This window comes from Cricetulus griseus, assembly GCF_003668045.3.
Source record: "Cricetulus griseus strain 17A/GY chromosome 1 unlocalized genomic scaffold, alternate assembly CriGri-PICRH-1.0 chr1_0, whole genome shotgun sequence".
Taxonomy (NCBI): domain Eukaryota; kingdom Metazoa; phylum Chordata; class Mammalia; order Rodentia; family Cricetidae; genus Cricetulus; species Cricetulus griseus.
Genome location: NW_023276806.1, coordinates 159,730,730 through 159,758,033, shown reverse-complemented (window position 1 = coordinate 159,758,033; position 27,304 = coordinate 159,730,730). Strand labels below are relative to the sequence as shown.

At 41.1% G+C, this 27,304-nt stretch overlaps 1 protein-coding gene and 1 long non-coding RNA gene across 3 annotated transcripts in view; one reads left to right on the top strand and one right to left on the bottom strand.

Moving 5' to 3' along the window:
- Positions 1-331: 331 nt before the first annotated feature.
- LOC118239439 lies at positions 332-23,123 on the top strand. Its single transcript, XR_004771562.1, has 4 exons — positions 332-1,527; positions 1,620-1,771; positions 19,266-20,087; positions 22,113-23,123. It is a non-coding gene; the product is annotated as an uncharacterized LOC118239439 (long non-coding RNA).
- The window catches only part of Ntn4 (netrin 4), a 102,446-nt gene continuing 83,057 nt past the window's right edge, over positions 7,916-27,304 (bottom strand). The window contains exons 6-10 of one of the 2 annotated variants that reach the window (XM_027392640.2): positions 21,459-21,672; positions 21,038-21,150; positions 14,764-14,832; positions 12,952-13,122; positions 7,916-8,968 (exon numbers count right to left, since the gene is read on the bottom strand). In XM_027392640.2, coding sequence (XP_027248441.1) covers positions 8,832-8,968; positions 12,952-13,122; positions 14,764-14,832; positions 21,038-21,150; positions 21,459-21,672 — 704 coding nt within the window. In that variant the 3' untranslated portion in view covers positions 7,916-8,831. Of the gene's footprint in view, positions 8,969-12,951; positions 13,123-14,763; positions 14,833-21,037; positions 21,154-21,458; positions 21,673-27,304 lie in introns of both variants that reach the window. The other variant, XM_027392639.2, reaches the window with a different exon arrangement.

Below are 27,304 nucleotides of genomic sequence, written 5' to 3'. Positions count from 1 at the left end.
CTGACTATCTTCTCACCCGCAAGAAGAACTGGGAGTGCAGAGTCTGTTTATACTGATTATTGTGTCTTGGATCCATGTTTTGGAGACAGTCCCTGTGCTGCCTTCTGCCAGTGTCATTTCCTGTTCACCTTTCTCCTCACTTGAGCTTCCAGTAGGGTGCAGCTGAGTGTGTGCGACTGGCTCGGCCTGAAGGGAAATTAGGAAGCTGTCCAAGGACCTGATTTATGAGGCATCGAAAGGCACATCTGACCAAAAATATCTCCCGCACTGGCCTGCCACCAGTAACCGAGAGATCCCTGATTAGAAGTGCGAATTAAAAGCTTTTCCGTAGACTTACCCTGTTTCCTTGGGCCTGCCCGTACATTGCGATCTGAGGGAGAATTCAGAAAGTAGGAAAGTGTTTCAGTAGAATGATTTGCTTTATCTTAGTCTGTCCATCTCATGACAGGCCAATGTCAAATTAGTTCAAGGCCAGAAGGAAAGTCTAGGACTTTTTCTGGCACCTTAATAGGACTCTGAGCAATGCGCCCCTGCAGGCCATGGTAGACAGCTAAGGTAAACTGAGGAGTTACAGTATCAAAGACAGACCTACAGGTGCTTCACAGTTACATCCACTACAGCTTAGAAAGTAGGGCCATGTTAAGTATGTACTTGGAGCAATACCCTCTGAATTTCCTTCTTTTTACCACTTTGATTCTTAGGACTTGGTTCACAGTGCCACAGCAGGGCTACTGACTCTGTTGTTCGGAAAGTGACATTTGTGACAAAGGTCAGCGAGATTTATAGCCAGAGGAAGATTTGCAGAAACAAATGAATCACTTTATGACTTGGCAGATTTTATTCCAGAGAAGTGTCTAATGACAGTGTTTCTCAGCCATATCAAGATGCCACCTATATCTGAGTCACCAATGATATTTATTAAAATTTTCCTCCCTGGTTGGGCATGGTGGTACATGCCTAGTACTTAAGAGATGGAAGCAGGAGGAAGAGAAGTTCAAGGCCACCCTCAGTTACATGTAGGGAGTTTGAAATCAGTCTGGGTTATGTGATACTCTATATCAAAAAACAAAATAACAACAACATTTATAAATAAATAAAGTGTTCATTCCTTTTCTGTTCCCAGACCTTTGTTAAGGCCTCAGAGGGATGGGTCTGCAACACTGTATTAAAAAAGTCGTTGTCTGCTGAATTTTACAGAAACTACTAGCAAAGCAGAGAGGCAAAGTGTAAATTCTGAAGGCACAGACATCAGGGGTCAAAGCCTGGCCTTGTCATTTATTCATTCTGCCCTTTGGACAAGTTAGTTCTTGGACCTCTTTGGCCCTTGGTTTCAGCCTAATAATATTATTGACCTTACACGGCTATTATTATATTATGCCAGAGGAGCCAATCCATTTAAAGTTTAGGGTAGCATCTGGTATATGATGATGGCAAAGGAGATCACCATTGTTATAATTACCATGTAAAAAGGCTTTTAGGCAATGGTTACTGACTATAATTGTTTGTTGACTGGGTACACTGTGAATGGTAAGTTTAGAATCCAGTATCAATATATAGTAAAAGTCAAATTGGCTTTCTAATTTTCCTTTTTAAAGACTTATTTATTTTTATTTTTTGAGTGTTTGCCTACATGCATGTATGTGTACCACACACATGCCTGGTGTCTCAGGAGGCCAGAAGAAGGTGTCAGATCCCCTGAAACTGGAGTTACCGATGGTTGTGAGGCAACAAGTAGATTCTGCAAACCAAACTTGGGCCCTCTGAAAGATCGGTAAGTGATCTTAGCCACTGAGTCATCTCTGCAACCCGGTCTTTACAGTTTATTATCATTTCCCAATATTTCTTTAGTATTTTATCTCTTCTGGTCTATAATTCCTCAAAGACAATAACAAGACAAGTATTAGATAGAAATAGTGACAAGTATTCAAAAAATATAACAAGACAAGTATTAGATAGAAATAGTGGCAAATATTCAAAATTATCAATTGGGATGTGTAGCCTTGAAAGAAGTGGTTCGCTGAATATGCTCTACTTTGCAATAATTTGTCTACTCCTACTAGAGCGATCAAGCACTTCTGTGTCCAGTTGCTGCTTCTCTTTATCCTTCCCCCTTTGTCTCCTGCCTCTTCCTACCCATCCTAGGTTGACGAAGTACCTGCATTCTATATTTCTCCCTGTTTCCTTGTCTCACTCTGGTGTAATGCCTTCTCATTCATCTTGCAAGCAGAATTTGCCCACACAGCACACGTCACAGCTGAGAGAATTGATTTGAAATGCCATGTGGTTTCTCAGTAGCTTGGTCAGGGTCATTACCGACGAATGCAGGAGCAGCTTTTCTGCCCAGATGGCCCTTACAAAGCAAGGCCAAGGGGAAAGAGTGAAGGCCAAAGAGGGGCTCTTACCATTTTGTCTTAACCAGGAATTGTGGCAGGCAGTGTGGTAACTGTGACAAAGATGGTAGGAAAATCATCTGACTGCGGAATATAATATCGAATGCACTGGAGTCTGCAGTCTGGAGAAGGAAAACAAGAGAAATGTAGAACTTCAGTGCTCTTTTCTCAACCACGATCCAAGAGAAGCGACAGGCAGGAAAATGTCACAGTTGGCATCCATTCCCATGGATGCCTTTCTGATACCCAAATCCTTTTACTGCCTGAGACATGAACTTTGTGAATTAGAATGCATAGGTTCAAATCTAGGCTTCACACTTATGAGCAGGGTGCCCTTGAACAGCTCAGTTTCTCTGTGCCTCAGTTCCCTCATCTGGGAAATGGGCACATTACACATATCAGGAGTGTTCAGAGGATGAAATGAGAGTAGTACCCAGTGGTATTGTGGACGGGGCACATGGATGTCTGTACCACAAATGGCACACGTCAGGAGGTCAGAGGGCAACTCTGTGAAATCAGTTCTCTCTTTCCACCTTTGTGTGGTTTCCTGGGGATCAAACTCAATTGTCAGACTTACATCACCAGGTGGCAAGTGCCTTTGCCTGTCCCTACTTTAGATTCTTAATTGTTATTATTAGTTTTTAATTTTTCATTCACTAAGTTTTTGTGGTTGTTTGATTTTCCTTGGGAGAGGGCGGGGTGGGGGGTGGGGGGGGGGGGGGTTGGGGGTTGGGGGGGTGGGGGCACAGGATCTCTCTTTGTAGCCCTGGCTGGCTTCAAACTCAGAGAGAGGGCCTCCTGCCTCTATCTCCCAAATGATGTAATTAAAGGTGTGTGCCATCATACTGGGTGTGGTCACCAAGTTTTATTTACTACTTCTGGTAGCATCCAGGAGTTCTGAGCTGATCATTATACCCAGCCTGTGAAAATTTGCTAGAAGTTGTTCTTTCCTGCAAGCAAGATCCCTCGTCTGGCTTCTACTCCCTCCTGTTCAGAGGGCCACACTATGACTTATCAAATTCAGGGCCACTCAGGTACTCTAAGCAAGTGTTCTACTGTGGAGGTGTATCCCAAAGCCATACTGGAATGAGCAATGTCACATTTTAGAAGTTAGTGTTTGATCCATCACTGTTTCTTTTTTCTCTTCATTTTTAGTTATTCAGCATATGTGAATGCTAGAGACCTAAGCATTTACCATTTAAAAGGTTCTAGGTTTCAAGCTTGTTCATTAATGTTTGAATATTACAGAAACAGTTATATGTTTTTGCTGTGATACAGGGACTGCAGCATCATGCTTGAGAAAGTACATTCAGACGCATCCTTCTCCAAGAGAACGACTGAAAATAAACTATCAGTCATGCGAGGCGCACTTCTTTGCCTCTGTTCCATTCTTATCATACCAATCTCCCCTGCAGAATTAAAGCTGTTCATAAATATTTTTCTCCCAAACTGTGGGAAATAAGTTGTGAGTAACATTGACTGTTTGGTAAGGTTACATCAGGGGACTGCTTATCATCTAAACAATGAACACAAAGCAGTTCAGTTCTGGGGCCTCTGACAAGAGGCCAACAGGGTGTTCACCCTTATTCTCAGGCATTCCAGGGGAGTGGCAGAGGGACAGCACTACAGGACATTTTCAAGGGCTTCTTTCCCACCCTGCAGAGTGCCATCTCTGATCATTTAGAAAAGGGTTTGTTTTGCAAGAACTTAAAGTGTCCCCAAGAACTGTTCACCCATATTGGCCTTGCTATTTGCTCAATGCCAGATGCACATTGCTGCTTGACTCATGGTCACATCCCCACAGATTTGACCTCATTACATGGACACTATTAAAAGATTATCCTATTATTGAGACTTTCCATTGCATCAAATACTAAACATTAGCAGCATTCCTCTACAGGGAAAATGATGTAACAGGAGGGCACAGACTGTGTTGACCTCAGGCACATCAGGATAGGTATGTGGGAATTGCTCAACGACTGGCTGACCAATTAAGCCCAGCGGTACCCAGAAGAAAGCTCTAGGGGCATAGACTTTCCCAGGAGCTCCTGAGGGATGTGTTTGGGTTCATATGCTGCCATACATGGAAGTCTGGTTTGATTCTGTACCCAGGTGGTTATTTTGTAAAATGCTCAGAAGGGAACATACATACAGAGCCCTGGAAGGGATGGTGTGTGTGTGTGTGTGTGTGTGTGTGTGTGTGTGTGTGTGTGATATAGTGGTGAGCAGAACAAGAGTTCTTCCCTTTTTCTTCTCTAAGACTGACCTAACTTTCACCACTCCCCACTTTGGAAACCAAAGGGTGCTCCTGGGAGACTGTAAGTGATTTCAGAATCAAGCTATTATGAGATTATTAGAAGAAGGATTTTTTTTTTAATGTTACAAGAGATGTGCTTCAAAGAGGAAAATTCCAGTCACAGAGGACTTGTGTTATCAGCTTTCTGTTGTGGCTAAAGCCTGAGGTGAACCTCTTGATGGGGGATGTCCTTTTGTAAGCTGTGAATATATGTTTCTCTTACTGGTTGATGAATAAAGCTGTTTCAGCCAGTGGAAAGGCAGGATTTAGCCAGGTGGGGAATCCAAACAGGAATAGAGAAAGGTAGTAGGCGGAGTCAGGGAGATGCCATGTAGCTACTGAAGAAGCAAGAGACCTGGGCATCACCAGTAAGCCAAGACCACGTAGAGATACACAGATTAATAGAAATGGGTTAATAATGAAGAGAGAGCTAGCCAATAAGAAGCCTGAGCCAGAGGCCAAACAGTTTATAATTAATATAAGCCTCTGTGTATTTATTTGGGACTAAATGACTGCGGAATGGGGCAGGACAGAAACTTCTGTCTATACCTCTTAAATGAGGAAAGGCTGATTTTGGGTCACAATAACGGAAGTTCTGATCCATGTCACTTGGCCATGTGGCTCTTAGGCCTTTGCTGAGGCAGAGCATCATGGTGGAGGTGTAGAAAAGCAAAGCCCCTCCCATCAATGTAGCCAAAGAGCAAAGAGGTCCAGGAAGGAAAGGGCACTTCCCTTCCTGCCACCAGGTGCCACCTCCTAAAAATTCCATCAGGATTGGTGACTAAGCCTTTAACATGTGGCCTCAGGCCAGGGAACACTTAAAGATAACAGAAATGGAAAACACAAAAGCCCACCAATTAGACAAATTAGATAAAATTAAACTTTTAGTTATGATTTTACTTGATCATATTTTAAAAATCATTGACTGAATTTTAGTTGTTGGGAAAAATAAATGCAAGAACAGCACAGGATCAGTGAAAATATGTCAAGTAGTACAGATGTGTATAAGAGGGGAACCTGTTTTCCCTAGGACCAATATTGCTATGACCTGCCTTTCAGAAGTTTCAAGATACGTAATTCAATGAATGTGTCCTTAGGTTGGGGGATAATTATGCATTGTTCTGAAGTTTCCCCCTACTTAATGCTTCCTATTTGATGCTCTATAATTTATTTTATTTTTAATAGCCATCACTTATGCTGTTCCTTTCAAAATAGAATATTTTAAGTGAAGTGAAATGGGAAAATTCTATATCAGATGCTTTCAAACTATTTTTCTGGGTATGGCATACTAAATAACATGTTTTATAAGTTGCAATCAAATTGTTAAAGTAGATCCTTGTTCACCTTCTGGGATAGATAGGAAGAAGCAAGAGGTTAGGAAACATGTTACAGGTGAAAACAGATTTTGCAAGAGTATGTGTAATAGTCCCAGTCATATAAAAGGTACACACACACACACACACACACACACACACAGAGAGAGAGAGAGAGAGAGAGAGAGAGAGAGAGAGAGAGAGAGAGAGAGGGACATAGACATTCACACACACATGCACTTGTGGTCTACACATAAACATCAAATACTATTGATTGTTAGTAGAGGATGGTTGGAATAGAAATATTTTTTTCTCATGTGTGGAGAGCAGAAGATGGATTTTAGGAATCAGTCTTCTGTTTCCACCATGTGGGACCTGGGGGTTGAATTCAGGCTTTGAGGTTTGGGGACAGGTATGAGTACCCACTGAACCATCTCACTAGCTCCCTTTTGGGTTTTCAGCATTAACTGTTAAGGGCAGGTGAGATGGTTCTGTGGGTAAAGGTGCTTGCTGCCAAGCTTGAGGACCTGAGTAAGATCCTTGGAACCCGAGTAGTGGAAGGGCAGGATGACCCCTGCCAGATGCCCTCTGACCTAACATGAATGCTGTGGCATGAGCACTCCCCACTAACATAGAAAGTAAATTAGTTAAAAATAAGTATGTTGGGTTGGAGGGACATCTTGGCCGTTAAAGGCTAGGCTCACAACCCAAAATACAGAAAGTAAGTATGTTATAAAAATGGCAATGCAATGTCCAAAGGCTATTATAGAAAGAAAATCCATTTGGGTTTGCTTCTGCTCTGTTCCTAAATCTCAGAGTAACTGGGTGGAAACACAGTCTCTCTCCATAATTTATTTTCTTTCAAGGTTATTTGTTAGAGTTGATGTGTGCAGGTTAGAGAACAACCTTTTGGGAGCTGGTTCTCCCCTTCCTCCTTGTTGTTGAGGCCTCTCTGAGATAGTATCTCTCTCTTCCTTTCCTTTCTTATTTTTATTTTATTTTTTTATGAGACAGACTTTCTTTGTGTAGCCTGGCTGTAGAACTTGCTCTGTAGACCAGGCTGGCCTCAAACTCAGAAATACACCTGCCTCTACCCCCTGAGTGGTGGGATTAACTTTTTTTTTAACATTAATTTAGTTAGAGTGTGTGTGTGTGTGTGTGGTATGTGGTTATGCATGTATTCTGGTGCATATGTAGAAATCAGAGGACAACTTGCCCGAGTCAGTTCATTTCTTAATTATTGTGTGGATTCTGGGGTTTGAACTCAGGTCATAAGGCTTGCATGGCAAATGCTTTTAATTTACCCACTAAGTCATTCCTCCATAATTAATTTTCTTAATTTAATGAATTAGACTTAAGTTCTCTTATTAAAAGAAGTTAATCTTTGGCACCACTAAAGAATTAGTCAGGAGACATAGATCAGGATGTCACATTCCTTTATTACATACATGAGATATAAAAACAAATTCACAAAATATATATATATATATATATATATATATATATTATATATATATGTGAGTCCACAGGACCTCAGGGAAAAAGATGATCCGGATATATGAACCTAAAGTTTCAGCACTGTGGTTCCTGGTTTGTAAAATTCCAGTGCAGTAGAAACTGTACACAGAGTGGCTATGCCTGGATAAAGAAAATGAAAGATAATGAAAAACAGTAATCTGGTGAACTATCACATATGTTGTGTTAGGAAAAGGGTAAATGTCATGACCATGTACTGTTAATAAAAGAAGAAAGAAAACTGGTCCAATGTTCACGTTTAAATACTAGACACAAAAATAGAACAAATTCTGTGTTTACAATAATTTTCGAAGTGTGTACAAGTGCATCACAAATAAATGAGCTTTCCGGCATTTAAAGTCGACTTTCCCTGTATGCAATCATATTTCTACATTTCATGGTTTCCTCCTCTTGTCTTAAAGTCTAAGTTTCATCATGACCAGTATCCTGGGACCTCTCAGAGATTTCATACAAACATTCTCCTTTTAGGTTGTATCTTTACAGCATTTCTCCCAGCATTGTTTTCTTTAGCCTGGTTCCTGTGTCCATCCTCAGTGGCAGTGCTTGTGTTTCAGCAGGTCTTCCCACAGCCCTTCTCTTTTCTTCCTGTCAATAGCGGTCTCAGAGCTTTCACAACATCAGTGGTAGGTAAAGTGCTTTACACAAAGAAATACTATATATACACAGAGGAGTTCCTTTCGCATCCCACACACTGACGTCTACACACAGCACACAAGACAAGGCTCTTTTTAAGAAATGCCTTTCCTGATGGTAGAGTTTGGGGGGGGGTGTCCCTAAAATCTCATTAATTCCTTAAATAGCATCAAATACAATGTACATGACATATCTAAAGCTGGGGGAGAACTTGTCAGGGATACAGCCTTTAATGGGTGAGTGCTAAAGATCATGTTACTATTAAAATATTCTCCATAGCTGTGACATTCAGAACCAGTTCCACGGGAAGCAGCTATCAGCTCAGGGATTTTCACTTCTCTTTATGAAACAAAGCTGTATTTAAACACAGATCCAGAACAGATAGGTCAGACAAGGCCTATGCATTGCAACATTTTTTTCTACTTTTTTGGCACTTAAAAAAATATTCCAGTTTCATTTTGAGGTCTCTTTTTCATTACACTTGTATATCTACCCAGAGAAGAGCCTTTGTGTGCTTCACACCTCCAGTGTTGTTTCACACCTCCACTGCTACTTCACACCTCCAGTGCTACTCCACACCTCCAGTGCTACTCCACACCTCCAGTGCTTCTTCACACCACCAGTGCTAATTCACACCTCCAGTGCTACTTTACACCTCCAGTGCTACTTGCACTCTCTTTTTAAGATATGCATGACTCTTCTCCCAAGAGCTGGTTTCCAGCGCTGGACAAAACTTTTCATATTCACAACCAATTTGCCTGTTCTTACATCCTCATGTCCAGCTACAAGGTACTCCAGACCTGTAAGCACAGAGGAGATGCATACATTATATTCTGTTAAAGGAGGAGATGTGACTTCAGGGATTTCAGACATTCCTACTTCATAGTTGTATATAGGCATGGATAAGATGCAGAGTCATGAAGCCGGGCGTTGGTGGCGCACGCCTTTAATTCCAGCACTCGGGAGGCAGAGGCAGGCGGGGTCTCTGTGAGTTCGAGACCAGCCTGGTCTACAAGAGCTAGTTCCAGGACAGCCTCCAAAGCCACAGAGAAACCCTGTTTCGAAAAATGATGCAGAGTCATGACCATTAGTGTATAGTATGTACCAAATACTGCACACATTATCTCATGACCTTGATATGGCTTATAAAATAAGTAGCACGTCTCTCCTTTTGTACAGATGAGAAACTGAAGCTCAGAAGTTGGGAAACTCCTACTAAGTAGCAGTCCTGGACTCAAACTCAGGACTGTCTGATTCTGGGCCTATGTAATTTTGCACTCTGAGTGAGAGACATGTGAGGGATCATTGGAAACTGGACATGTTAATTTTCCTGGAGATCGGTGTGTGTGGTAGCAGCAATTAAGAAAGACTTTATACCAGGTGACGGTGGCACCTGCCTTTAATCACAGCACTCAGGAGGCAGAGGCAAGGGGATCTCTGTAGGTTCCAGGTCAGCCTGGTCTACAGAGTGAGTTCCAGGACAGCCAAGGCTATACAGAGAAATCCTGTCTGAGAAAAACAAAGGACAAAAAACAAAACAAAACAAAAAAGGACTTTACAAAAATAAAGCAACTATTTGGAATATATTGGAAGAGAGTTGTGAATGACAAAAAATGACATGTATTCTCTCTATACAGTTGTATTTGAGGAATATAAGGAGCTTGTTTGTGAACAAAATAAAGCAAAAGCAAAGATGAAAAAACTGATGGAGACTCGGCCATATTTAGTGCTGCCCTTATAACAAATTTTTTTTCAGGCTTTTAGTAAAATATTTTGGCTAACAAAAGCATGGAGATGGATTGTCTGTTTATGTACTAGTTTAGGAAATGATAATAGCCTTCATTACATATTTGTAATGGTGTCAATTTTGATATTTAGAAACAATTTTATAAAATATAGGACTAGAAAAATAATTATGGTTATAACTTTCTAATACAAAGAGCTATATGCTTTAAAATTTTAATTAAAACACTAGATGTTAAAAATTAAAATAAATATCAGTTTAAATTTATGAGCCATGTATAGAGACATGCCTGTAATCCTAGTTATTATGGCTACTTGGGACACTAAAGTAAGGGGATCCTAAGTTTGCGGTCACCTAGGCAATTTAGCAAGGCCTTGTCTGAAAATAAAAAGGATTTAAGATATAGCTCAGAGGCAGAATGTTTGCCTAGCAATGTAGAGTGACCTAGGTTAAATCCCTAGTAAAACAAACATGCAAGCTATATGTAGTTTGTATGTTTGTTTTATGTATATATATATATTTACATATGTAATCTTGCTATTATCTAATAATTAAATAATAAAGTTCTCTTTATTATTTAAAACAGTAAGCATTTTAAAATTTATATATGTATATATCTTGTTATTGTCTAGTGTTTAAATAATAAAATTCTCTTTCACCAAAACTTGGGGGCTGGTGAGATGACTCAGTGGTTAAGAGCAGTGGCTGCTCGAGCAGAGGACCCTGGTTCAATTCCCAGCACCCACATGGCATTTCACCCCCATTTGTAACTCTAGTCCCAGGAGACTGGACAGCTCTTCTGGCCTTCGTGTACTTCATGAAAATGTTACACAGACATACATGCAGGTAAAACACAAATACACATAAAGGCTTAAAAAGAATAATAATAATAAAAACAAGTTGTAGATCAAGACCAGTATTTTAAGTTACCCTAACGCCAGAAATAGAACAAATAGCACAGGAATTCCATTTAAAGTATTAATATATGGAGTACTATCAAACCATAATTTAACACAATGTCTTCTTTTACACCCCTTGGTATCACTTACATTTAATTTGTCTATCTTTACAGTTTGATGTCTGCTTTGTTGTATGTTTTGCAGACACAATGTTTATTATCTATAAAAAAAGGCAGTGTACTTTGGTGCTAGCACTGGTATTCAAAGATACATGACTGATGAAATATATGCCTGAGTCACAGAAGACTGGGCTGGCAAGGATGGCCAGTAGCTCACTCCTTTTCAAAGGCAGCACAGGAGATAAGTTGAGGCATAAGGTTTCAGAGTTTGTCTCTCTCTCTTTTTTTTATCATCAGTCTTCTTTGGTTTTCATAAACTTGTAAAAATGGAAAAACAAAAGCAAAATGAAACAGTGTCTGGTTCTGCTTTGGCAGCTTCCAGATTTTTCTTCAAAGCAAGTAAACATGTTTTCAAGAATTCTTTGAATAATTGCGCTTATGTTTTCAATTGTGATGAGCTCAGTTGGTTCTTGGACTCTGGCAGAAACCTGAGCAGGAAATATAGCTCACTTCCTGGAGGGTGGCTCAGATGGTCAAAGCTTTTGTTTTAAATGTCATTCTGCAAAACTGGACAGGCTCCCCACCCCCCTTTTACCAAGATAATAGAAAATTGCTCATAAGAGACTGTAAGCGAAGATGATCGGGAAACAGAATTTAAAGGAATGACTCTTTGCTTCCTGTATTTACAAATCCAAGATTCTTACTTATTCAGATTTATGCTTTGGAACTGCTTATTCTTATAATTAAAAAGTTTCCCTTCTATCTTATTGAAATTTAAATGAAATTAAGTGAAATATTAGAGGAATGAAAGAAGTTATAAGAAATTAGTTGAGAAAACTTTTTATCTTAAATCACTGGTTGTGTTTAGATTAAGGGGATATTTTAGTTGTAGTTTTCCTGTTATCTGTTTCTTCTAATTTGCTAATTAAAAACACAGAAGAGTTCTTTCTAATGTAACTGTGCTTTCCTGGATCGTAAGGGGAAGAAATTAGATGTAGAATATAAATTATGAACCTGTCTTAGCAGTATTCTGACGCACAAGCGGTGACTGCACACACAGGAAATCACGAAGTGCAGGAACGGGAATCAGGCTTTTCAAAGCTATTGTCTGTGCAGTATATTATATTTGGGTGCTGGTGCTGATGCTGATGGCACTGCAGATATACTGTGATCAGAAATCTATATCCTGTCTCCAATTTTAGCATGGGGGCAGAGAAGTGGCTGAGGTATATGCTTACACATAGGATACAATTTTTGGTATTGTCAGCAGAGTTCTCACACACCCTGATGGAAGGTGGTCACAGAGGAACCCTACCTCAGCTGGTCCTCCATTCTGAAAGTACCATTGCCAGGGGTCTATCTTTATAGAATCATGAAAGTCTTAAGTGCATCGGTGACTGATGTTACCATCATCTCAGCTGTATCTTTTTCAGGTTCAAGTTAAACCTTGCTCCCGTTCCAAGTTTCTCTAAGATTGTATTTAAATTATTTTCCCCTGCTGTTTCTCATCCAAAGCCTGAACGATCATTTAATGAAAAACATCATGATGAAAACTTGAGAATTGTTTTCTATCCAGGGGAAACAGATGCCTCTCATGCAATAGTAGAAATGGGTTTCCGGAGTCATTGGCACAGATGGGCTTTTGAATCGGAGCTTCCTCTGGGAACAGGTTCGAATGGAAGGCGATCTAGCTTTCAAATAACGCTCAAGTGGCAGATAGCTTAGGAAAGTCCTGTCGATGCAGTGGGCATCTGGAACTAATCTGAGGCTTCTCTTTCAGGACAGAAAGCATTATGCTGCTGGATTTTAAAATATTTTATGTTTATAGAACACATGGAGAAGATTGGGTTTTGTATTTTTAAATGTCAGTTCAAAGAATCCCTTTTGGATTTTCCTCAGTATTCTGAAAGTAAGGGAAGAGATGATCTTAAGGAGTTTTGCTTTGGAGGATGTAAGCCAGCCAGCCAATGGGCAGAGACAAGGGTCACAAGATTAATTAATTAAGTCTAATTAGTGCTCACCTGGATTGAGGATTGGGCAAGTGCAGCCTCTGTTTGTCCAGGACTCTGGATACAGTGTTCTCTTGCCTCGTAAGATCTTCAGTTTTGTCGACTGTAAGACTTTTTTTATTTTCACATTGACCTCGGCATGTGAGCCTTTATCATGTGCTGATAAAATCTTGATTTTTAACACTGGAACAACAGAATTCCAAAAGTTAGGAAAACACACGAATTTCATGTTTTCTCTTGAAATTTGAACTATTTTGGTGACTTATTTCCTAGTATGATGGAAAAGTGAATCGATGAAAACCAGAATGTGGAAATCTGCTTTAAAAATCATGAGGCTCATTCATTTTTGAGATGATTTAATCTCATTTATATTTTATTTTCTCTTTATTGGCAGTTTCAACTTTTGTACCTTCCCATATTATGACATTAGAAAGATATTATCCATTGCCTTCTGCAAGTGAGATTTTAAGTATATTCAGCTGAGCCAGGCATGGTGACACACACCTTTAATTTCTATACTCAAGAGGTAGAGGCAGGTGGATCTCTGAGTTCAAGCCAGCTGGGTCTACAAAGTGAGTTCCAGTACAGCCAGTGCTATACAGAGAAACCCTGTCTCAAATAACAAACAAACAAGACAAAAAAGTATATTCACATATCAAAACTACAAAGAATAAATAGGAAGTTAAACTATTGTCCTGGTTTTTATTTAGATCCTGATGATAGTATACTTCTGTGGTTCCCTGTATATGATGTTATGATGACAGAGGACAAAATGTTTTGATAGGGTATATTTTGCATCACTTTACAGATGTTATATAACATTATTATTATTTACTGTTCTTTGGAGTACAGTGTAAACTGCCCTCCTACATGATGGCAGGGCTATAGTATTCCTTTGCTTTGATTTATTTATTTTTATTTTATGTTTATGAGGGCTTGCCTGCATGTGTGTGTCCCATATGTGTGTGCCTGGTGCCCATGGAGGCCAGAAGAAAGCATCAGATTCCACCCCCCCACCCTCCCACCCCCGAGCTAGAATTACAGACAGCTGTGAAGTATGCTGGAGACTGAACCTTGGTCCTCTTCTAGATCAGCAAGTGCTCTTGACTGCTGAGTCATCTCTCTGCACCCTTCTTTTAATTTTTAATACCTGAAAAATATTTCTAAATTGACACATAGAAATTATATGTGCTTATGGAAGTCCATGTGATATTTTAATATATACATTTTAAAGTGTAGAACAGGGTAGGTGGGCCTGTTCAAACATTCATCATTCCTCTGTAGAGGAAGAACACCACAGTCCTTCCCACCCCTCTCTGCAGTAAACCATGTAGTGCTAATATGATCTGTAATTACATATATAATACAGTGTGATTACAGACCTCCAGTGTTCTGCTTGACTTCTGATTCTGTTATGTTCTTCAGTTTATGAAATGTATGCAGCTAGAAATTAGGTAGTGAAGTATTTTGGGGTAGGAAAGAGTGTAGACATAGGAAGACTAGGATATAATTTTCTGTATGAAGAGAGTTCATGCATACAGATTTTGATAGATGATTATGTGTAATGAGAGAACCGTATCTTAGCTGATTTCAAAAATACCACGGCAGACAGCTGTCTTCACAGGATCATCAAGGATCAGAATTATAGAACATCTTGAAAATGAACCTAGTCTCACAAGCTTGCTTTGTAGACCAGGCTGGCCTCAAACTCACAGAAATCCACCTGCCTCTGCCTCCCAAGTGCTGGGACTAAAGGTGTGTGCCACAACCACCCGGCTTGAGTCACAAATCTTAATGCCTCCTCATGGAGGTCTTTAAACTCACCATATGAATACTTCATTCCACAGAATGCCTTGGGGTTTCCTAACACTTGTTCCTTACATTCACATTTACCTGCATAAAGTAAATGAGAAATTGTGTTATGGGGGTAGCGAGGGGGGAGGGGGAGGGGTGTTTCGGTAGGCAAATCCAGGTAACAGTTTACTCCTTTACTGATTCATATAACATCTGTAACTGTTAAGTGGTGATGAAATAATTTAAGAGAAGTAAATTCCCTTTCCAAATAGAATTGACTATAGTCTAATAAAATATCAACCTAAGTATGGAAGATAAAGTCAATACCAAATTTCAAAGCACAAACTGATATTGTGATAAATACAGTCCAGTGTCAATACTCTGTATTAATAAAAAGGAACAGCTAAAAGTGTAAATCTGTAGAAAAGTAACTAAGTATATTAAGTATCCAATTAACAATTATGCCAATGAAAATCAAATAAAATACTTGGTAGTCCATTGAAAGTAATTGGAGACCTTATGACCTGCTGAGCATAGTGATGTCATTCCTTTTTTTTTCCAAGACAGGGTTTCTCTATGTAGCCTTGGCTGTCCTGGAGCTTGCTTTGTAGACCAGGCTGGCCTCAAACTCACAGAGATCACAGAGCACATAAGGATGAGCAAGATACAATGTGGCAAAATTTTCAGGGGTGTGACTTTTGTTTATGCTGTGTTTGTTGAATTCTGTGAAGCTGTATTACTGTGCCTCTCTAAAAACACCTGATGGTCCTAATAAAGAGCTGAATGGCCAATAGTGAGGCAGGAGCAAGGATAGGCGGGACTGGTAGGCAGAGAGGATAAATAGAAGGAGAAACTAGAAAGAGGAGGAGCAGCAAAGAGAAAACGACGGGAAGATGTCAGGGGCCAGCCACACAGATAGCCACGGAGTAGGAAGGTAAGTAAGGTATACAGAAATAGAGAAAGATAAAAGCCCAGAGGCAAAAGGTCCATGGGATAATTTAAGAAAAGCTGGCTAGAAACAAGCCAAGCTAATACCAGACATTTATAAGTAATAATAAGACCTAACAGTAATAAGACCTAACAATAATAAGACCTATAAGTAATAATAAGGCCTAACAGCTGTGGGGGATACATTATGTGCTCACTGGGCATGCTGCCATCTCCCTAATAACATGCACAGTGGGCTTAGTGGATGTCCTGTAGTCCAAATGATCTGATTTGGGAGCTAGGTGGCAGGTCCCCCAAAAAGCCAAAAGAGAAAAATATGACACTACAGTACAATTCTTGCCTAAGGCTTGCAATTTGGCAAGTAAAAAAGTGATTGTATTTAAAAAATTAAGTGGTTTAAGATAGAAGTAGGACACGCCTAGGTGTGAGGAGGGTCCTACATTTGGGAAGATGAAAAAAGCCTTCCTGACTGGAGAAGGATCTAGAATGGTCATTTTCAAAAAAGATGGAGTAGTTTCTTCCAACAGTTGAAATTGTCTGTTAGAACTGTTGCATGTGAGAGAGTTGCCAGGCCCTGTAGAAGACTTTCAAAACACCTTTGAACAAAAATGATGTCATGAAAAAAGGGTTTTCAGTTAATGACAGGATTGAGCCATCACAGAAGGAATTTCAGGGTTTTACAGTTTTTTGTTGTTTTTTGCTTTGTTTTTTATTGTTGTTGTTGTTTGGGTTCCTGTTTTGTTTTTTCAAGATGGGGTTTCTCTGTGTAGCTTTCAAGCCTGTCCTGGCACTTTCTTTGTAGACCAGGCTGGCCTCCAACTCACAGAGATCCAACTGCCTCTGCCTCCTGTGTGCTGGAACTAAAGGCGTGCACCATCACTGCCCAGTGGTTTGGTAGTATTTAAAGGCTTTAGTAGCAATCACCTATCTAGTTTGTTGCTCTAAAGGAGACGGAGAATAGTAGTAGCTCTAGGAGGGAGAAGCAGCTGAAATCAGAACTTAGTAAAAGCAAGAATCAGTGGGGCACCAGAGACCCAGGTAGCGTAGTCTTTCTGACAGCTTTGCCTCTGGAGCCATGAACTCTATCATGTGCAGACTTACACTTAGGTTCCAGAGACAGAGAGGACACTGGATTGGCTTCTCTGAGAGTACAGTGAGAGTGGAAGGGCAGCTTCTCATAGCAAAACTAAGAGGAACTGACCCAGACGTGCCAAGAAAGAGGGAAAAATGAATCTGGCCAGACCGAGATGACAATGGCCTAGGACAAGGAGGGTACAGTCAATCACAGAAAGCTGACAGAACATCTGGGCAGAAATGCCAATCCAGTGAGAGTGGTGTAAACAACTCTAGCATGTCAGCAACCCATGCTACAGAAAAGAGAATAAGGGTTATAAGTGGAAAATCCCAAGTAGAATTAAAGAGCCGGAAAGAGAGTTAAAGGCACTTAAAACCAGCCATTGTGGTTTGCTTATAATCTACACACAGTACAGGGCCTCATTCAGAAGTTACTATAAGTGAATGGCCCATGGCCTCTGAAAAGTTCACTGAAGCAGAGAATATGCTAGCTACGAGTGAAAGGTATATACCGCTCCTCAACACAAAGCTCTCTTGTCAGTCCTTTGGGCAGCACACATGGATCTGTCATTTGAAGGTTTGTCTTTGGTTTCCCAACAACACCCCTTTTTCACACACTTAGAGTTTAAGCATTAATATGTACTGGTCAAGATGAAGTTCTACTCAGAAGACCGAACCCAATGGACTGTATGAGCCTGGGAGTTCACGCCCAGCTGGGCATATCATGAGAGCCAATTTCAAAGAAGAATATTTTTCATTTGTCAGGATTTAAGAAGTCTGGAAATGGTAAAGGCCCATTTAGTTACAGTAGGTTGTTAGAACATTTTGAAAAATGAACATTGCTCACAGTTCTCTGGTACTAGTTAAAGCCAGGTTTGCCACTGGGGAAGCCAGATTTCACATCTGGTATTTTCTACCTCACAAGTGGAAATGATAGGTTAGAGGGTGGCTGGGAATGAGCTCAGTCATAGAAGACTTTGTCTACCAAGTACAAAATTCTCAGGGCATCTTCTCTGGCACTGAGAAAGATGGGAGAAAGAGGAAGGGAAGGAAAAAAGGAGCAAAAGAGAGAAAGAAAAGAGGGAAGAAAGACAGAAGGAAGGAAGGAAGGAAGAGAAAAGAGAGAGAAAGAAACTAGAATTTTGTGACAAATACCAGTATTGGTTGGCATACTGTTTTATATTTGTAGTCAAAATCTTTTAATGGTGTTCACTATTCATCAGTAGACAGGTATGCTGCTAGATTCAAGGGTGAAAAGGCTTTTTAAGTGCTTAGGAAACTGGCTGTCACTTTTCTGTTGGGCTGTAAACCAAAGGGAATGTTGAAGCTACACTGTCTTCCTCCCTCGGGAACTCATCCAGATGGATCCCAAAGGCTCCCTGGGGACATCCTAGGCCTAACAGCTGTGGGGATACATTATGTGCTCACTGGGCATGCTGCCATCTCCCTAATAACATGCACAATGGGCTTAGTGGATGTCCTGTAGTCCAAATGACCTGATTAATTACAGATTTGGTCCAGCAGGCTGTTATAGAGTAGAAATCATTGTCATACCAAGGTAGAAGACACTTTTAAGAGTGGCCACTAAAGTGGCAAAATATGCACTATACAACATGAATATTTGTCTTCTTTCTCAGATGCTTTGAAAAAAGGAAAATAGGAGAGCCAAGCATGGTGCACTTGGGAGACAGAGATGGGTTAGAAGCCAGTCCCATGCCAATCTGTCCTATACAATTAAACTTTGTCTCAAACATAAATAAATAGATAAGACAACCTCATGTAACTTTATATTTCCTACCTTCTTCCTATGGTACATTAAAATGAGACCATTTGCGAAATTATTATGACATTATGTTTAGAGAGAAAAATGGGATTGTAAATACCAGTGCTTCTCAAATTTGGGTGCACGGATCTTTTTGTTGTTGTTAAGGCAGTGTCACTCTATGAAGTCCTGACTGTCCTGGAGCCTGATATGTAGACCAGGCTGGCTTTGAACTCACAGAAATGCCCCTGCCTCTGTCTCCCAAATACTGGGGTTAAAGGGTTGTGCTACCATGTCTGGTTTGAATCTTTAAAAAAAAATTAAAATAATCTTTATTATCAAAAACAAAACACACACACACACACACACACACACACACACACACACACACACACACACACCAAAAGTCTTGGTTCTTGAGCTATAGGTTCCCTATGGAAATGTGTTAAAACGATTTTTTTTTTCATTATCTAAAATGTAGACTGAATTAAAAGACAGTTCTAGGTTTCTCTGAAAATAATAAAATGTTGGAAAAATATTATAGTTGAGTAATACAGCTTGCCTTGGGGTTTCAATTGCTGTGAAGAGACGCCATGACCACAGTGCTTTTATAAAGGAAACCATTTAGTTGAGGCGGGCTTACAGTTTCAGAGGTTTAGTCTATTCTCATCATGGTGGGAAACACGGCAGCATGCAGGCAAGCATGGTGCTGGAGAAGGAGCTGAGAGTTCTGCATCTTGATCCACAGGCAACAGGAAATGAACTGTCTACTCCACTGAGTTTATCTTGAACAAAGAAGACCTCAAAGCTGCTCCACAGTGACCACACTTCCTCCTACAGGGGCCACACCTACTCCAACAAAGCCACACCTCCTAATAGTGCCACTCCCCTTGGGGGCCATTTTCTTTCAAACCACCACAATACTCAAATACGTTTTCAGCTTACTTTCTGTATGTATTTATGTGTTTGTATGTGTGAAGACTAAGGGGTATCTGTGTGTTTGCATGTGGTAGAGGTTAGAGTCAACGTCCAGTGTGGTCTTCAGTTGTGCTTTATTTTTTGAGGCAGGGTTCCTCTAGCTAAACTTGGAGCTTATTGATTATAGCTAGATTTCCTGGGCTATAGCTAGATTTCCAGCAAGCCCCAGGTATCCTTCTGTTTGCCCTTTCCTTCCCCTCAAATGCTGGGCTTACAGGTGTGTGCCATGGAGGGTTTGTTTGTTTGTTTTTTAAATGCTTTTTCTGGGAGATGGTTGTATTTCAGTTACCTCTGAGATGGAAACATCCCATCTTGAAGGGAAGCTCCCTCAACAGGAAGGTGAACAACGCAAAACAGCTTGAGGAAGTCCCTGAAGCCAACCAGATTTTCTAGGCCCTGCCCAGCCAGAGTAAACATTAACCCTGAGCCACCCTCAGATGGGAAGCTGAAGCAAAGAAAGACTCTTAGATGGGAAAAGCTACAAAGCAGCCGGAGGCCAGACCAGCAGCCCAGATTCGGGAAGAACCTGGCACGGACTACCTCCAACCTGTTGAGCTTCCTGCAGGCTGTGCAGTGTGCTCCAGGTTCCCAGGTTTGTGAGCTGCCACCCCTGCTGGGGTGGGCCTTGATGAGGCAGTTAGTCCTTTAGTTATTTCTGCTCCTGTGAGTAACCCGTCACCCATGTTCCTGCAAGTAGCCCCAATAATACTCATGGGTTCACAAGTTGGACTTTGGTGATATCTAGACTTTGGTGTGTCCGTGGACATGCTATCTGTGGTGAATAGACATGTGTTGGAAAAGGTTTGTTACACAACAGAGATCAAACTGGAAGTCCTCATGCTTGTTGTGCAAGCATTTTATTGAGAGAGACCATTGCCTCTGCCTCATCTCAGCTTTAAACACACAGCCATGTTAGGAAAGGAGAAAAGAAAATAAATACAGGCCATATCAGAGCCAGAGAACACCCTCTGTGGGTTAGAAACAGAGTGTGTTCTCAGTGGGGTAGGGGTGGGAGTGAGGTAAAGAGTTGGGGGCCAGAAATCACAGCTCTTTTGGGTCTGATTTCAGAATTAGACAGCCATGGTCAATGCAGACCAATGGGGTGAAGGGAACAGAGGGCACTTCTTAACCCACAGAGGGGGTTAGGTTCTCCTGGATGATGAAAGGAGGTTGTAAACAAACCATGGCCTGAGTTTGTAGTTTGCAATTCACAAAACTGTTGGGCAGCACTCGGGAAATTTACATTTTTTACTGTGATGTTCTGCTTTGTGTGTGTGTGTGTGTGTGTGTGTGTGTGTGTGTGTGTGTGTGTGTGTGTGTGATAAATATACAAAACCAGAAGAAAGAAAAAAAAACCCAGAAGTCTATTAAAATAACCCTCAGGTGTATTTCACTTTCACATTTTTGGGGATAGGCCATCCCTTTATTGAACCTCAGAACTAAAGAATGTTTCAGAGGATTCTCAAACTGTCCTCTGATTTGACACAATCCCTATAGCTCCAGACCAGAGTTGGAAATAAGACAGTGGATGGTCAGGCTCACCTGAGTGTCGGAGTGCAGAGAATCCCTGTTCGTCCCCCCACTCCCAGGTCGGCTCACTCTTATTGTGTGGAGATGGAAAGTCGGGGAGTTCATGGTACCATTCTACATCAGCACTACTAACAAAACAGAAAACAATGGCAAACTTGAGATGTTTTAGAACCCAAGTAAAAATGAATTGTGTTATATATATAAAAACCAACTATTTATCTTTCCACACACCAGTGCTGTTTTGGGAAATTACTGTGCAGAATAGCTTATTTTGCAAAAGAATTTCCTAAAAAACTTTGCAAGAACAAATTGATTCTGCAAATTGAAAATAAGTTTTTTAAAGAGATGTGTGCTCTTCTTACGGCATTCAGTCACTGCCCAATTTCCGGAAGCTTAAACTACTCATAGACAAGAACAAGAGGCAGACACTCACCTGCTGATGCAGTCTCCTGTGTGGGGGTCACAGCTCCCTGCACAGTCACAAGGTCTGCAGCCGTACTCTCCAAAGCCCCAGTATCCCACCATGCACCTGTCACAGTGTGGCCCTGCCACCCCAGGCTTGCAAGGGCAGTCACCATTGCTAGGGTCACAGACGGTCACTGAGTTGAAAGGAAGGGTAGCTGATCCAACTGGATGGCAGGAGCAGGCTACAACAGAAGAGACAAGGGACTGGTGAGTGATTGTGGCTCATTTGTGTGGAGCTTGTGCCTGGCAAATGGCTTCACCTCATCAAACAGCATGTTTCTGAGACTCCTCCTTTGGCCAGCTGGTGTGCTCTTGGAGAATGAAAGTTTAGCTACAGATAAGCAAGCTACAATTAGAGAGCTTGCCTGCTGCAAAAAGAACCATGTAATTCATTCTAAAGTTGAGAGCGTCGTGTATGGACACCTTTTGGTTGAAGTGATGTAGATAAACCAGGGAGGAGGACAGAGAAGGAACATTTGATTTGAAACTAATCACAACTGTTTCTCAACCTTCCTGATGCTGCAACCCTTTAATAGAGTTCCTCATGCTGTGGAGACCTCAAACCATACATTGTTTTTGTTGCTACTTCATAACTACATATCTGTGTTTTCTGATGGTTTAGGGACCCCCGTGGAAGGGTCGGTCAACCCTCTGGGGTTGCGACCCACAAGTTGGGAAACACTGTTCCAAAAGTAAAGAAGGCTTTAAGGAAGAGGAGTGGCATCATCTGTCTAACACGGCTGAGCAGAGAAGAGGAAGAAAGAGAAGAGAGTGGATTGTTGCACGTAACAACATGAAATCTTCACAGGAAGTTTCAGTTCAGTGGGAAATGGGAATATAATTAAAGAGAACTATAGAGACAATTCCACCGGGAGACCGGATAGCTGTTTTCAAAGCAGGAAAATTGGCTGGGGCTGTGAAACCAAATGAGAATTTGGGTTTTTGTTTGTTGTAAGGGGGAGAAAATGTAGCACATTGATGTTTAATGTTGATTGTGAAGATCTAATAGAAAGATAAAAATGGTCATCAGGAAAAAAAAGAGAGGGGAAAATTATTGGAGGGATACCTCAGTGTATTTGAGAAGGGAAGGGGATGGAGTCTGATACAGTAGAGTGGAGAGCATTGCTAGTTTAGTGACAGGATGGGAGATGTACCCTGTGGCCAGCAATGCAAGTAAGAGGTGGTTGCTGGTGAGATTTTTTTCTCCTGGTTGAACGTATTTTGTGAGTGGCACAGAAAGTGAGATCACTAGAGGAGAAAGACAGTAGAAGTCTGAGATGTGGGAGCAAGATTAGGAAGTCAAGAACTCTCATTGGCCAGGTTGTATTAAGGTCACACCTCAGGTTAGAGATTGTGATTGTGTAGTATCATCTGATACATTAGTTGGTTTCCTCCCATTTCATATAGCAGAGCAGGCTCAGGATTGGTGAAGGAAGACATAGATTTAATCTGGGTGGGGTTAGCCTGGTTCCTCACACTGAAATCTGTGAGAGGCCATTTTTGAAAGTCTGTCTTTTCAGCTCTCCCTAAACTATCTGCTACTCACAACATCACAATATCAGTGTTTTCCTTGCCTCTGGGATAGAAGGTGTGTGTGTGAGTGTGTGTGTGTGTGTGTGTGTGTGTGTGTGTGTGTGTGAGAGAGAGAGAGAGAGAGAGAGAGACAGACAGACAGACAGACAGACAGACAGATATAGAGACAGAGAATCTATATGAATATATGAAATGCACTTATTTGGTTCATTATATATTATAAACTGTGATCTCAGCTGGGCCCTCTAACTGATGCTCAATTCAATTTCACCTGAATTAAAAACAAAATACTCCTTACAGGGTCACTACAGAACTGCTCTGGCTTTTCAGTTCATTCTACCCTCTTAGTCACATGATTCTGACATATTGACAAACATCCAGGTAATCTCTCCACCTCAGAATCTCATCTCCTTTCCACTCCTCCCTCCAAGAATCAAATGAGAAATGGTGGGAGAGATCTTGCTTTGAGTTCCTTCCTCCTCAGCTCTGTGATTCGGAGGGAGAAACTTAGCTTTCCCAAGTCTCGACTCCTTCAATACACTGTCTACCTCTTCCAAAGGTTGAAGTTACTCCATACAAAACCCCTTCAGCAAGGTGTGTAGCACACAGTCTGCTATTGCCCAGGGCAGGTTTTTCTGCCATGACCTGTCAACTAAATTTCTATATCCTACATTTTCCTTTCAAAACTTTATATATTACTTATCTTGACATTGAAAATTCCCTTTGACTTCATTGCTCCAATTGTATGACCTTTGGAAAGATAACCAGCCTCTCAATTTCCATGTCCGTACAATGAAAATTAGACTGTTTATATCCTGAAGAATGCATATGTATAGTGCATGTATATGTATGTACAACACATATATGTGACCGTGAGGGTGAAAGGAGATTGTATATGCAAAGCCATTAGTGTGGAGTTTGAAAGACAGTTTATTCATAGTAGATTAATTAATCAAGCAACAGAAATTCTTTTTTTTTCTGTTTTTTTTTTTTTTTTGAGACAGGGTTTGTCTGTGGCTTTGGAGGCTGTCCTGGAACTAGCTCTTATAGACCAGCTGGTCTCAAACTCACAGAGATCCACCTGCCTCTGTCTCCTGAGTGCTGGGATTAAAGGTGTGCACCACCACCTTTAATCAGAAATTCTTATAGAGGTGTAGGATCCATGTTTGAGAAGTGGTGCCAGACATCAAGGACCTCATGGGCTTATAGGAAAAACAGAGTCGTGAATAAAAGTTTCCATACACTGTGGAGTGCTAGAGGTCTGCATAGGAACCAGCAAAGATGAAGGCTACACAGCTTGAGATAGTCCACAAGGCTCACAGGAGTGTGGTCCTCAGGTGTGAGAGCTGGGTCTAAAAGACAGGGAGAGAGTTCATATGTTGAAAAGGTGGGAGAGGTAGGTAGTTGCCCACTGGAACTCCCCAATTGTACTTTTTAAAAACAATTTAAAAAATTTTTAATTGCAGTGAAAGCACATAAAATTCACTATCTTAATCATTTTTAGGTATACAGTTTACTTGGATTATTTCCTTTGATTCTGTTTGTGTATTATGTGGGAGCTGCCTCAGGACAATGCCCTGAGCCATGCTGACACCGCCTCTCCCCATCTGTCTTAGCGATGCTGACACGCTTTCCTGTCGAGCTCCCCATGGTCAGCTGCTCTCTGTGTTGTTCCTGTTCCTTCTGCATATTGCTAGTTTGTGTGTCTCACAGGCCATTATTATTATCTGTTGACATGCTTGTCTCCATTTCTCTGGGTTGTGATCATTGACAGGAGGGTCTTTATCTTCTAATTTTTGTTTTTGGGGCCCTAGAACGGTCCATGGTAGATGCCTGAAGGGGCATTATGGTGTTATCCTAGGGAGGTTCCTAAGGGGATCCCAGCTTGTGGGAATAGTGTGTGCAAGAGCATGGCCCATCTGGGGAGTATGGATTGAGTGGACAGGAGTTGAAGGGTTGTAGGACAGAATTAAAAAATCCATAGAGTCCAGACTGTGGAAGAGCTTACTCCAAGACATTAAGTTTTGTCTTAGGGATTTAATGGCTTAAGAAGTTTTCAAACAGAATCAGGGCATGGGTATAGTTCTGGCAGACACGTAGAACATTAGGGAGACAAAAGGACCAAGAGTTGACAAGGACACATAAGGCAGAAGGAGTAGGTGTGAGAAAAGTTTGCATAGAAAAGTTTTGTTTGTGTTTGTTTTTGAGGCTAAGACCCTGTGTAAGACAAGGAACCACAAACAATAACAAAAAGATTTATAAAGACCGTCAGATGGGAAAAAACTCGTCAAGGGCAAGCAGATATTGAGGAAGGTTTAAGCTTTCCAATTTGGTGAAAAAGAATGACATTGCTTATGAAGATAAGCAAGAGAAGGTTGGGATAGATGGACGTGTGTTTGGGATAGAGGTTGCAGAAGAGGGAGAAAAACATGAACTCAGGGTCAGACATTAGCTCTGATGTGCTTGTGGGCTATGCTAATAACTTATAATGGACAACTGGAAATAATCGTAGGCGTAGGAGAAAAGTGTGAGGGTCACAAATACAGTTTACAGCATTTTCAGGTGGTTGAAGCCGAGAGAAGGTGGTAAAAGCCCCGAAAGAGTGCAGCATGAGAAGACAAGCACAGACACAGCATGGAGGTCATCTTTACAATACAGACAAGTGCAGGAGCAGTAAGTTATAAGATTGTGAAGGGTTAGCGAGGGAAGAGAAATAAAATGAGCTGTGAGAAACAAAGGTTGAGAAAGTGGTTAACAGTGACAAATACCACAGACTACAATGGGTCACCTAAGACTGACAATAGGCCGGTAACACTATCAGCAGGTCACTGATGACTCTCCTGAGAACAGGAGCTGAAGACATGACAGCTGGTAAGATACTCTTTGTTTTAACTATAAGTGTAGAGCATTGTTCCCAGATGAGCACTACTGGGTAAGGTTTGTGACACTTTGTGTGTGACCTTCTGTCTCCCCCCTCCCACATGCTTTCTTGGGTTGAGAGCCATCACAATGGCATAGAATGTTGCCTTTTTTCCCCCCTTGGAAGGAATCTTTTATTCAGTCTATTTTATTCATTTACTCGAGAAGAAATGAGAGTAGATAATAATTCTAATATTTATGAAGCATTTGCAGTTTGAAGATGTCAGACATTACATGCTATGGCCCTAGACTACTTCTCCAGTCTTCTCTTTTATTATTTTCTTGCATATATCACGTATCCTAATTAAATGCTACCCTCCATTTCTAGATACACTCCACTGTTTCCTGTTTCTGGGCTTTCATTGAGGGAGGGGATATTCTCCCCTGCACACGTAGTTTTCACAACTCCATACATCATTCACATCTGTCTTAGACAGCATCTCAGATTCATCCATTTGAGGTGGTGAGTGCTCAAGGCAAGTGTGTAGAGATAGAGGACAACTTACTGAAGTTGGTTCTCTCTTCTACCATGTAGGTTCAAGTATTGAACTCAATTACCAGGCTTGTGACCTTTCATCAACTGAGCCACACCAGCAGTCCAAGACAGACTGTGTGCAACAGAAACCAATGACATTCATAAGAGAAGAGGAATGCCAGTCCCCCTGCTCTCCACAGCCCTCTCCACAGCCCTCTCCACATTGCCTGGGTTGGCGCCCAAGGCAGCCATTCCGGGTGCCTAACTGCAGGGTAAATTTGCAAAGGACTGGGTCCTAATCCCTACAATGGATGTGATTGGCCTTTCTTTGAAACCTGTGGCTGCTTTAAGGATAATGTTTCTTCTTAGAGCTTTGTCAACAGGGGTGTGTTTTCTCTGTCACACTAGACTGTAAGGTCTGAGGACCATATCTATCTCCTAGATGGCTTAGTTGTTGTTGTTGCTTTGTTTGTTTTTGAGACAGAGTATCTCAGTGCATCAGTCCTGACTGTCCTGGAACTTGCTTTGTAGATCAGGCTGGCTTCACTGAGATCCACCTGCCTCTGCCTCAGTAGTGCTGGAATTAAAGGCGCACACCACAGTTGTTTTTTTTTAGCCTTTCCGAGTCTCATGTTTCTGTTTAGTAGAGGGAGGACTGAATACATGTAGCTATATATAACAAGTAATTGTAAATTCTATACACTAAAAGCACACATTAAATCAAATTAAAACACAATGATAGAAACTCTTCAACAAGTGGCCAAAAGGACACTGGTGTATTTGCATAAGGCAGCAGTCATCTACCCATTCATTTAGTCAATGAATATTTAATGAACAGCTACTGTGTGCAAGTAAGTACTCAGCAGACTGCTAGGGATCTAAGTTGA